The 12,065-nt window shown below is 36.7% G+C and overlaps 1 protein-coding gene across 1 annotated transcript; it reads right to left on the bottom strand.

Annotated features, from left to right (window-relative positions):
• Positions 1–5: 5 nt before the first annotated feature.
• On the bottom strand, positions 6–6,846 carry LOC105360753 (uncharacterized). The gene is made up of 7 exons (XM_011497752.1): positions 6,824–6,846; positions 5,644–5,767; positions 4,725–4,967; positions 4,289–4,634; positions 2,951–3,198; positions 1,814–2,137; positions 6–179 (listed from the first exon to the last, which is right to left on the bottom strand). The coding sequence occupies exons 1-7, from the start codon at positions 6,844–6,846 to the stop codon at positions 6–8; spliced, it is 1,482 nt and encodes a 493-aa protein (XP_011496054.1).
• Positions 6,847–12,065: the final 5,219 nt, after the last annotated feature.

Here is a 12,065-nt window from a genome sequence, read left to right as displayed (position 1 = left end):
AATTTTCAATTGTATTCAAAAAAGTTGATGTCCGGCTTTACATTTACCAAAGCCGTTGTTTCATCTATCACTACTTTGCTTGTCGCTGGTACCGAGCGTTTCATCAAGGGCCGACTTTTGGGGGCCGTCGGCTCCATGAGACGCTTCACTGTCGCAAGTAACCGATGCATCAGCTCGAACTGCAAGTGAAAGAAGTATCGTTAACAATGTCGCTTAGAAATACGTTTTCTTCCTAGGCATGGATTTCGTTTACATCGAGTCACGGTGATCCGTAAATATTTTATGTTTCTCATTTGATGGTTCGTGGGTGGAGTGATTGGATTTAAACTTGAAATGACAATGAAATTATTAGAAAGATAATTATGTATTGCATTTTCATTTGCATTTTTAAGACTATTGGAGGGAAAAGTCAAAGGCGTATTTACGTAACAGCTAATAACAATTTAGAATTATTAATAACAATGTTTGACGAACGGAATTATTAAATTTAGTATATATACACTATAAAGATAATGATAAAATTAATGAAATTTTAGACAATTTCTAAAACCGTAATAAAATATACAGGTGAAACAACGAGTGATTGTACAACTAATCAGTTTTACCTCGGACGTTTACGCATACATAGAATTTTATTCAATCAATCACTGTTAATACATATAATAATACATAATTATAATATTAATATAACTAAACGATAATGTATGGAATAATGTACATTGGATTATTAGACTTGAACTGTTTTACTAATGTGTCATTAATCTCGTCAGCTGCTGGCACTATTATAATATTTTAATATTAACGAAGCTTAAGATTTCATTATCATTAATTATAAAGTTCTTGATTGTGAAATTTAGATAACTTGCTTTATGTCACTTGGCATTTATAAGGAATCTTTTTAAAAGTGATTGTCGTCACCTAAATTGAAGTGCAAGTACCTCTCTAACGGTAACTAAAATTATCAGGTCGTTCAGAACTCATGCTTAGTTTAATTCATGACGTGCATTTTTCCTAGTGAATTTGTACAATTAAAATAATTGTCTCTTGCAAGAGCATATAATGACATCAAAATTAACTAAGTAGACAAACACAGAGTATAAAGGCATAAACAGTGTTTTTTTTTCTTTCCATTTTTCTTTTTTTTTTTCTTTTTTGCTAACGATATTATCTAAATTGAGTGCTATAATTTTCTAAGTCTTGTAAAAATTATGAATAAAAATGTCTTTTAACGAAGGATTAATGTACTTATTAATTTGTGTGTGCGAGAGAGCGCGCGCACGTGTTGTAATTTTCATTATTTTTTCATTACAATGTAAACTATTTATATTTATCTAACTTTTACAAGGAACTATTCGCATCATGTTGATATAAAACCAACAACAATAACTATATTATTACCAATAATAATAATAATAATAATAGTATATTTATGCTTATATACTGTAATGCATAAAAATTAATAAACCGCGTGTTTGCTATGATTAGGCATGTAAATTTCGTTAACGAATATTAGAGCGACGAATTATTCGTCATCGAACTTTACTCTCGCTCAATCATTTCGATAGGTTTCGATTACTTTTCAAAACGTTCGTAAGAGAACAATTTTGAAACGAATTTCAAAATATTTCAACGATTATAAGAAGCCCGTGAATTATATATTAAAAGAATTCGACGTTCGACATTCTTTGATCCATTATACGCTTAGAGGTGAGCAATAAGGACAATTCGACGTGTAATCGAGGAAGCGTCGGCTATCAAAGGACCCTACCGACGTCATCGATCCATCGTCGATGATGGAGAGAGGATCGCTCACCTTGTCGGCAGCCTCCTCGGCCTCCAGGGTTTCGCGCAGCTCCTTCTTGAAGCCCTCGTGCTCGCATTCGAGGACGATATGCCGCGGCAGACTGTCGAGCTCGGAGCTCAGCTGCTCATAGATGTCCTCGAGTGCCTGAGTCATCATCAAGGGCTCCAGCTTGACAGGGTTCTGCGGCACACAGCTCTCGTACGCGTCCTCGACGATGATGCGCACCTGGAGGGCCGGCTGCGAGGTGATGAGTTCGCGCAACGCCTCGTTGATCAGCTGATCGCTGTACTTCTCCATGTGCTTCGCCCGCTGCTCCTCCCGCTCGATCTCCATCTGCGAGCCCACCAAGCCTCACCAATTACGTTCGCCTTGTCCGAGTCGTTCGATATTACGGGGACACGGTCTTATTTGGGCCCGCCAGCTGGCATTTGCCCCTAAATGGGTCCCGCATCCTTAAACTCGAGGAACGCGCGTCGATGTACTATCAGGGCATGGAGAAACATCGACGCGAATCAGCTACGCGTAATAGCTAGTGCTTTTGGCAAGTGGACGATTCTCGAGAATATGCGCTCTAGGAGGGGTATGGCTAGCTTTACGGATAATCGAGTAGTCGAGGCATTAGGGCGAGGCTTTAAGCTCAACAAACGTCGAGGCCGTTACATTAATTATTCATCTTACAAGCTTAATGTCTCGTGTCATTGATCTAAGACTTTAAGCCTCTCTGCTCGCGTCGAGTCGTCGAGTCCTCGAGCCTTGCAATCAAGCACATACGTTTGTACTTGAGAGTGTAGGTGTGATAAATAAATCTCTTCGATTCTCTTGCTTCGTATCATTCGGCTAAAGTGGCATTATTCGTCCAGTAACTTAAGGCAAGCAACGAATAACGACCGTTGACCTAAAGATACTTTCCAGTTGAGAAATTCGTTTCTCTAAAATGGCCGCAAGAGTGGCATAATTACGGCGAGTTGATTAGGGTGGGTAAGGGCGGCGGCGGGTACGAGGCTCCGTCGACACAGATAGCGACCGAGTGTGCCGTGCCGTCCGTCACGTTCTGAATGGCTGGGAACTCGGTGGGAGGAAAAAAAAAAGGCCGCTCTCGTAGCGAAAGTGAGGGAAAAGGGAAGGCAAAGCCTAGAGGACGCTCACCTGGAGGTACACTATGTCGTTGAGGATATAATTGATTTCGAGCTTTACGTCCTTCTCGGCAACGCTGACCTTCGCGATCATGTCGGTTACCGGGTTGCCAAGGGATTCGAGGTGAATCAGGGCGTTAAGGTTCTGCAACTCGATCTCGCGGAAGGTTTCCAGTATGTCTTCGGCGCTCATCAGCCCGAGCTCCATCGGGTTCTTGAAATGGGATTTCGAGAGCTCTTGCTCATCCTTCTCGAACATCTCTGCAACAATAGCCGAACAAACGAAACGATTATAAGGCATCTTTCTCTCTCTCTCTCTCACACACACACACACACACACACGCTCTCTCTCTCACTCTCTCTCTCTCTCTCACACTCTCTCTCTCTCTCTCTCTCTCTCTCTCTCTCTCTCTCTCTATTTTGCGTGTAGCTGACGTTTTAAGTACCGGCACGGTCACTTACAATCTGGGCACCCATTATCGTCCGAGGTGCTAAAGATCGGTGATTTTGCGAGAAAGGAGAACGCGCTTGCTTTTGTTGCTTGGGTTTCCAGATTTTATACACCATATGATCATAAAATCAGTGCACTCGAACGATCAAGAAGTTCAATGCAAACAATTTGTTATGTTAATTGGCAAAAAGAGAAGAAAATGTACCGGCGATAACCGTTGTATCAATAACTTGTTAAAACTGACTTTATAATGAATTTTGAAATTTCATCGATTAATCGTTACTGCTTTTGGATAGTGAATTTATTTTTATGAATAGATAAGTCTTATTCGTTAAATCTTTGATTCAATTCTTTAATTACACGACGTAAATACGCCCTCGGCGACATTTACAATATTATCACAAAAAATACATCACTGAATAATCATCGCTATACTTAATGCACAGTTTATATACTATATTGAATAAAAATTTATATCATAATGTATTGATAGAAGCTTAATAGAAGCAAAAAAATTGTTTTTCTTAATTGCTTCGCATTTATGATCCACTATATGTATTTGTATCTACTCACCATGCGTCTATGGTAAATTATTGTATGAAATCACTACAATACATATTAACGTTTAAACGATATGTTTACTGAATCCAGTCATACATACATACATACGTATATATATATTTTTTTTTAATTCAATCCAAATTGATGGATTTTATAATTATTCAATATCGCCAACTTGTTCTTAAAATTATTAACAACGGTTAGCCAAATAAATAAGAGATATCAATACTGAATTCAGCAGTACCATGACGAATGCAATGAAATCGGAATTTTGGCATTTGAATTCTAAAGAAAATGATCGGTTATTTCGGTTATTCAGTCGGCGGAATCGTTCATCACCGATGAGGGAGTCGAGGGAGGTGGTTTTGCCATAGTTGCTATCGATGGACTTGGACTTCAAGGAGTAGGTGTCATCGGGACGCTCGTCCACGGTCGGATTCTCATTTGTGCGCGGCGAGATGAGATGCAGGAAACGAAGGCAAGCCTTGACCGTGCGCCAGGTCTCCTCCCACTGATAGACCTCGATCCGGGCCTTGCCGCAGAGGTGCGAGAGCTCGTCCCGACGGACAGTTAGCTGCTCGGTGAACTTAATCTCGGCGCTTGCCATATCCATGGCGCGCATACTCTTCTCGTGGTCTTCGGCCAGGAAGAGCTCTAGGATTCTCACGCACTCGTTGTACTGCTTCTGCATTGGGTATTAGTCATTGATTTAGACGGCGATGATTCTCCGGGCGCTGCGGGCTCGTGGCCCCCGGCTATTCAGCCAAACACTTACCTTGCACGACCGATATTTCATCCGCTCCAAGGCAAGTTTCTGATCCAGCAGGATGCAGCCGTCGCGCTTCTTCCCGCTTAGCAATCGCATCTTGCAGAGCAGTCTTATATCTTGCACGTAGCGAAGCCTCGAAAAGGAGGTTCCCGCACTCCTGGTGGATATTTTTTTCATTAAGTTGTCAATAATCTCGCTTTCGGACTCTTTAGCAGCCTTCGCCTTTTCCGCGGCCAAGTACCCACAGAGCTGAAATATTAGATTCGTCGAGATGGATGAATGGAATTTTGTCAGCCGCCAAAGCTTGCGAGCTTTGACACATTGGTAGGTTGTATTTAGAAAATGACGTTTTAATAGTTTCTTTCGCGCGGTATTCGCGCATTATTATTAAAAAGAAACACACACGCGCGCGCGCGCACACACAAAAATACACAAATTCCATTTCGTTTCCAGGTACGGTGTAATTTATTGGTAATAATTACACTTATGTACACTATTATTCTACAATCTGCTGCTCCGTAGAATACGCGCACTCTTAATTATTAGGAAAAAATTCGTTCGTAGGAAATTCGTGTGTAGAGAAATAAAGCAAAAACTAATAAGAGCATTAAGAAATTATTTAAAACCTTCGTATGGTCTAAATCAGTTAAAATGAAGTATTTTTTCGTCAGGTTGAGGCTTATAGTTAAATTATACGTTATGTCGATACTTTCTTCTCATTGACATTAATCATTATGTTAAATATTATGTTATAAAAATAGTTAATAGTGCTCGTACGATGGTACAGTTAAAAATAATTGAAACCATAATACGAATAAAGTGGAGGTGAGATTTTTCGTTTATCGTGAAAGCGAAATTAACTGATGCGAACGTAAAGTTTGCCATACTCTTAGTAAATAAATCAACTTTATACGTAAATACTTACTTCTTTGCGAGATTTTTTCTTGACTTTGGGGCGTTTTTCCGATGCTCTTAGGTAATGCCAATAAGACAATAATAGCGCATCCTCCGGTACCTTGAATGGATTGTTTTCCTTCTTCGAGGACTTTCTGGATTATAGTTTAGCAAATATAATCACTCAAATCACAGTCATTATAAATCATTTTATGTGGCAGCTACTCAAAGAGTAACGAATTATGGGTACACGATTATCGTCAAATGGAATTGCGAAGAATGTAAATATTGATTTACATTGAAGTACCATATTGCGTGCAGGTATTACGTAATATTTTCACGATTGAACGTAGCCATGGAATATCATCTCGGATGCGTTAAAATAATCGCGACCATTCCTGCAGTTTTGATTCGATACACGTAATAAAATACAGAGTGAAATAAAATAAAAAGAAAAAAGAATGAACGAATTGTTTCGATATCCAACTTTAATATCTAATTTCATTTCTCTTCTGCTTTTTAACACCCGAGTTTTCGTTCATTCTCTTGATCATTCGATTCAATGTACGCAATACTCTTAATATTTTTAATTTTCATAATAAACTGCACGCAATTAATAAAAATATTTCCTTTTCATTATCATAAGAGATTCTTTCAAGTGTTTAATGATTTTCTTTTTATTCTTTTTTTTTATTTATTATTTTATTTATTTATTTATTATTAATATTATTATTATTATTATTATTATTATTATTATTATTATTATTATTAGATGATATTTATTTGCTAATGAATAATATTGTAAGAGCTAAATCAAAACAATATTAATTAAAGGACATTTTTATTGCTATGAAATATGTAAGAAACTATTTCATCGACGATGGTATTACTATGAGTTATATTGTAATTTTCATTGCAGATGTTTTAATCAAGGAGCCTAGTAAATTAATAAACATAAAAGCTTAAAGTTGACAATATCCACGGCTTTATTAATTTTCATGTTACCCAACCAAAAACTAAAAATCGCACCACGTGATGCAATAACGTATGCAATTACATAGAGAATCCATGACGAATGTATAATCGCGTATGACTACGAGTCTAACTGAATCAATGAGTTGAAAAATCTTGACGGAAGTGTCAGGGAAATTCAAGAAGAGAAGGATTCGAAAGTCGCGAGCCAATAGAGGTTAAATCTCAGCGTCTCTTACCTGTGGCCCTTGCCGGGGGCCATGTTGAGGCAGAGGAAGATAAAGGCTTACGTAGACCCACTCCAACTCACTATAGCCTATTAGGGACGTAGGGATCCGCTGATAGGATTGTCTATCGAGCTCGCTCCGAGCTTGAACGCAGAGCCCCGGGTGTTCGCGATCGACCGGAGTCCGCGCAAGTTTGTTTCGTTGCCATGGACCGAAGGGAGCCACCATTATCATCACTGTGACTCGCCCTTCCTTTCACCGGCATTAGGAGCGGGATTTTCTTTCTAATGAAACGAGAGATTGGGGAGTTGGGTGGCCGGGACTCGGCAGGATCGTTCGATTTTACTTTCGAAAGGGGTTCGTTATTTCTCTGGGCATTGGCCCAGCTTGACAGCAGTTATGGGAAAAGCTCCGAGAGTCTGTGTACGAGAGCTGCAAATCTTACTGCAAATCCTACTATACGAAATGACGATAATTAAGGGATCTTCCTCGAACTGAACTATATATATATATATATATATATATATATATATATATATTAAAATAGCTGTTAGATTTGTGAGTCGAATGATGATACGTGAAAGCAATCAAGTCCAACTTTGAGAATGTATTGGGCAGGGGGTTAAAGGGAAAGTAAGGAGCTTTGATTCTATCAATAAAACATACTGGAAATGAATATCTATGTGAGTTTGCGAGTTTATGCGCATGCGTAAGCGCCTACACTCATGCACACACACGCGCGCGATCATACCAAGGCTCCTCTCATTTACTTTAAAAGAAACTAAATTGAATTTGCTAAAATACGCTACTTTTATCCAGACTTTCCAAGCTACTGTAACCCCCGATATATTCTTATCCTTCTTTGCCTATACTCATTTATTTACTTACCATCATACCAAGTGTGTTCGCACTCATGTTCATTCATTCATATACAAAAACATTATTTATTATATTTGTAAATGTTCACCAAAAGAATGATTCTGTTTCAAAAGATTATTCGATAAGTAAGGTAATAACCATTCTAAAAACAATTTACTTCTTTACTTATTAATCGATAATTAATGCAACAATGATTTTACTTAAATATTTAGACTTTTCGAAAAGAAATACGATTCACTTCTAAATTCTAATACTGATATGAACAATGTATGTATTGAGTATATTATTTTATATTGTTTTCAAGTTCCTCACATAATTCTAAATACAGTAATGCTAACCTGTAGTATCTCATTTTTACTAGTTTAAAAAATTCAGATATAAATACTTAAAAATTTTTAATCAAATAACAAAATTAGGAAATATATAATAATAATATTTACATCCTAAATATAGACATCAATAGTTGTTGAATTAATGAAATGAAACGTAACGAAGTATACGACGATTATTCATGTATCTATTTATCAATATCGCTGAATTTAAGTAACTAAGAAACAAAAATACAGAAACATAATGCAAATACAATTTTTTTTTTTTTTTTTGTTTAAATAAAGAACATACATATAGTTACTATTAATATAATATAAAATATGAATTATTACATTGAGAGAATTTGTTAATATTAAAACTTTGAAATTTGTACAACCAAAATTCATAGTAAAAATTTTTAAATACGTAAATATACGAAAAAGTAAATAAAACATTAAAAAAAAAATCTCGTTAGAAACGAATAAGAAAAAGTTGGCAAAAAGTCAACGTTACGCGGGGTTCCCAAGCGGTCACCCATCCAAGTACTAACCGCGCCCAATGCTGCTTAACTTTGGTGATCGGACGAGAACCAGTGCTTTACAGCATGGTATGAACGTTAACACTAACACTATTAAGGAATAAGGATAAAAGGTGAAAAGTACTTTCAATTTTTCCACGCAACACTATCGCATTCCCATGTATTGGTTGCTCCGCATTTTGTTCCAATTACCAGCCACCGTTTGGTGTGGTTGTGGGTAGTTTTGATGTGATAGGTATGGGTGAGGTGGTAGTTCGAGTAGATGGGAATGTGATATTGTGATCGTTAACGTTCATACCATGCTGTAAAGCACTGGTTCTCGTCCGATCACCAAAGTTAAGCAGCATTGGGCGCGGTTAGTACTTGGATGGGTGACCGCTTGGGAACCCCGCGTAACGTTGACTTTTTGCCAACTTTTTCTTATTCTTTATTGTACAACTTTATCCATTTTGTCAGGTTGTTCGACTTCTTTCGTGCTATAATTTGCAACCACTCGCTATTTCTTTCAGTGTATACTATAAAACGATTTTATTTATTTTAAAAGATTATTTTCCGTAGGAGAGGAATTAAACTTTAATATAAAAATTTGAAATTTTCCTCAACTTACCGCCCCAAATTATGTATATGCGGCTTTTTTTTATTATTTTCTTAGAAATAGTTAGTTGTCTAATATCTGTCAGCAATTCATTACCTTCGGTCTGCTGATTAAATATTTCGTCGTAATTATCATTCCCTCGAGATTTATTATTTTATTATTGATGATAAATTTTTGCCATTAATGTCTGGGTCTACGGAATATTTATTCTTAATTCTTACGTTTGTCAATTTTCTCTCCATTTGGTAAATATCTGCATTATCTGCCGTCTAAATTCTAGGCGACTCGCAAGATTTTTATTGTTTATTGACAAATTTATGCTCCATAATTAATTCAATGCATTTGGTACTCCTTGACTTTCAAGTATGTTTAATATTATTGTTTATAATATATCGTTTTATCAGCGAAAAGCTAGTTAGTTATCGATATAAGTTAGTTTTATTAAAGTAAACTTGAAGTGTTCCAACTATTTTTGTTAATAAATGTTTGCGCAGCGTCGAATGAGCTATTGTCGTCTTATTACGAGTCATTGCGTCCATTGCCAATTATATCTGTCGATACAACTTTGAGCGTCGATGGACCATTGTACCATTTTACTAATATTTATAGTTATTTTTTGAAAAATTTCAAATTAGTATACTTTGCTTTTAACATATTGCCTAGCGTAATTTTCCTACTTCGTATATCGTTTCCATTATAATTTTCAACTTGATCGAAACGGAAATTATAAAAATGATAAAATATAGATAATGAAATAATGGGAAATTATATAGTGCTAATTAGATTTGTTATGAAATACACTTATTCTGTACATTTTTGCCTTCGATGATGAAACATAAACAATATTTATATACAATTTAAGCTACGACTTTATAGTACATAGTAGCGATAGAGTGATAGAGTAGTGTACATAGTACATAGTAGTGATATAATGGACCTGACCGAGTACGAAAACCTTTGGTTTTAAGTTTCAACGATGACCGACGCGAAGCAGTAGCTGTGCTTCTCACGATGACGAAGTCTTTATTGTCAAATAAAAATACTCGGTACATAGAAAAGAACATAGTTTAAATACTATTTTTATATAATTTTAATTGTACATTGAAATGGAAATTTTACATGAATAAGAAATAGGTTCGCGTGATAGATAGGGAAAATTCTTATTGCAAAGCTGTAAGAGTTCATGTACATTTCGTGTAATTGTTAGACGAAGTGAATTATTGAGTAATCGCCTTTTTTTTTTTTTAAATAAGTTTTTGAAATTCTCTTCAACATGCTATGTGCTATTCTTATTAAAAACACTTGTATTAATTGTCTCCCAATCACCTCTTGTTTATTTCTCATTTATATGTATATTTAGGCATCGTTTAAAGCATCGAAAACTCGAGAAAAGAACTGCGTACCGACAGTCGAGCACTACGCGACGAAGCTGTTGCGCTTGTTTTCGTCGCCTGCGCGTCTTCGCCAATCCCTGGCAAGCATTTTTGATTATTCGCTGAGCTGATGCTCTCGACTAGTATTTCCCCAATGACGATGACGATAACGGCGACGACCACGACCACGACGACGACGACGACGACGACGACGACGACGACGACGTCCACGACGACGATCACGACGCCCCAAGTCTCTTTAAATGCAATAAAGAATTACGAGCTGTCATTTCGCGCCTTTCGTATGTCACTCTCGTTATTATAAGTCGGTCCTTGTTGCCCGTTTTATAAATCGATCACGCGTCTCACTTTATAATATGTTCGAGGGCACAAATAGAAATAAACAAATAGAAATTTTAACATTAATAAGATGTTGAATATACGTTTATCCAGGAATTTTGTTGGAAGGGGAATGTCGGTCGTCTCGATAATTTATAGCAGATTTGAAAGAAAGTTACAAGTACCTCGTGCCGACTATGCTATTGTTATTATTTATCCGCATGCGGCTAATGCTATAGCAGGGCATAGGATTACCAATAATAACTATGCCGGAGTAAAAGAAATGCCAAAATTAAACATGGGAAACAAGAGTTTAAATGTGATTTCGTAAGCGTGACGTTTTTCCCTTAAATATTCCGCGATAAAGTTCTCGCAAAATTTTATTAAGACCTATCGTCTGGTCATGTATACTCTCGCGCCATAGTAATCAGGCGGAACGTATGTAAACTCGTATTTAAACTCATGCTCATTTTTGCGTAGCATGTTCGATTACTGCAGGTAGCTCAGGTTCCGAGGTTCCGACGGCGGGTCCTATTTGATTCAGATACAACAAGACGAATTTTTTTCCCGGTTTTGATCGTCGACAAAATAAAACTTGTAGTTCACGATTGCTACATTTCGATGATACGTAACGTAATTACTCGTGGAGAGATACAACCACGTATAAACAAAATTTAATAATACTATAAATAATATAAAATCTCACTGAAACAGTTTATCCTTCCGTTTATTGAAAATATCGGTCACTAATCGAATAGCTGAAATACAAATATTTATCAAACCCTTTAATAATATTATGTGTAAGTAAATTATTATTGATTATTACAGGGATAACTCGTCGAGATTTCAAACTTGTAAAAATTACTCTATTAAGTGCATGTCCGTAGTAATTAGATATAAAAAAAAAAAATAAAGAGAGAGAAAGAGAGAGAGAGAGAGAGAGAGAGAGAGAGAATAATAGTAGAAGTGTCGCTCGATGAAATAGCGCGAGGTAAGAAAAGAGCATAGAGGAATAGTATAAAAGCTGCATAGCGTGAAATTAAGAATCAAAAGAAGGGAAACGAGAAGAAAAATGGATAGGTATTTTTCAAAAGGGCTTGTCCATAAAAGGGGATAGATGAAAACTTTTTACCAGCAGATCAACCAACAATATCTACGAAAAAGATGACTCAACGCGCCATACTTTTCCTTTTATCCCCCCCCCCCGCTCTCTCTCTCTCT

Source organism: Ceratosolen solmsi, unplaced genomic scaffold, assembly GCF_000503995.2.
Source record: "Ceratosolen solmsi marchali unplaced genomic scaffold, CerSol_1.0 scaffold47, whole genome shotgun sequence".
NCBI lineage: Eukaryota > Metazoa > Arthropoda > Insecta > Hymenoptera > Agaonidae > Ceratosolen > Ceratosolen solmsi.
This window is presented reverse-complemented; position numbering and strand designations above follow the sequence as displayed.

What these genes read in the sequence shown, in the direction of transcription:
- LOC105360753 (XM_011497752.1), bottom strand. Translation starts at nt 6,846, where the DNA reads ATGGCCCCCGGCAAGGGCCACAG. An exon ending in AGAAAAAATCTCGCAAAGAA is followed by an intron (nt 4,968 to 5,643) that starts GTAAGTATTTAC and finishes CTAATATTTCAG; the next exon opens with CTCTGTGGGTACTTGGCCGC. An exon ending in TGAAATATCGGTCGTGCAAG is followed by an intron (nt 4,635 to 4,724) that starts GTAAGTGTTTGG and finishes TACCCAATGCAG; the next exon opens with AAGCAGTACAACGAGTGCGT.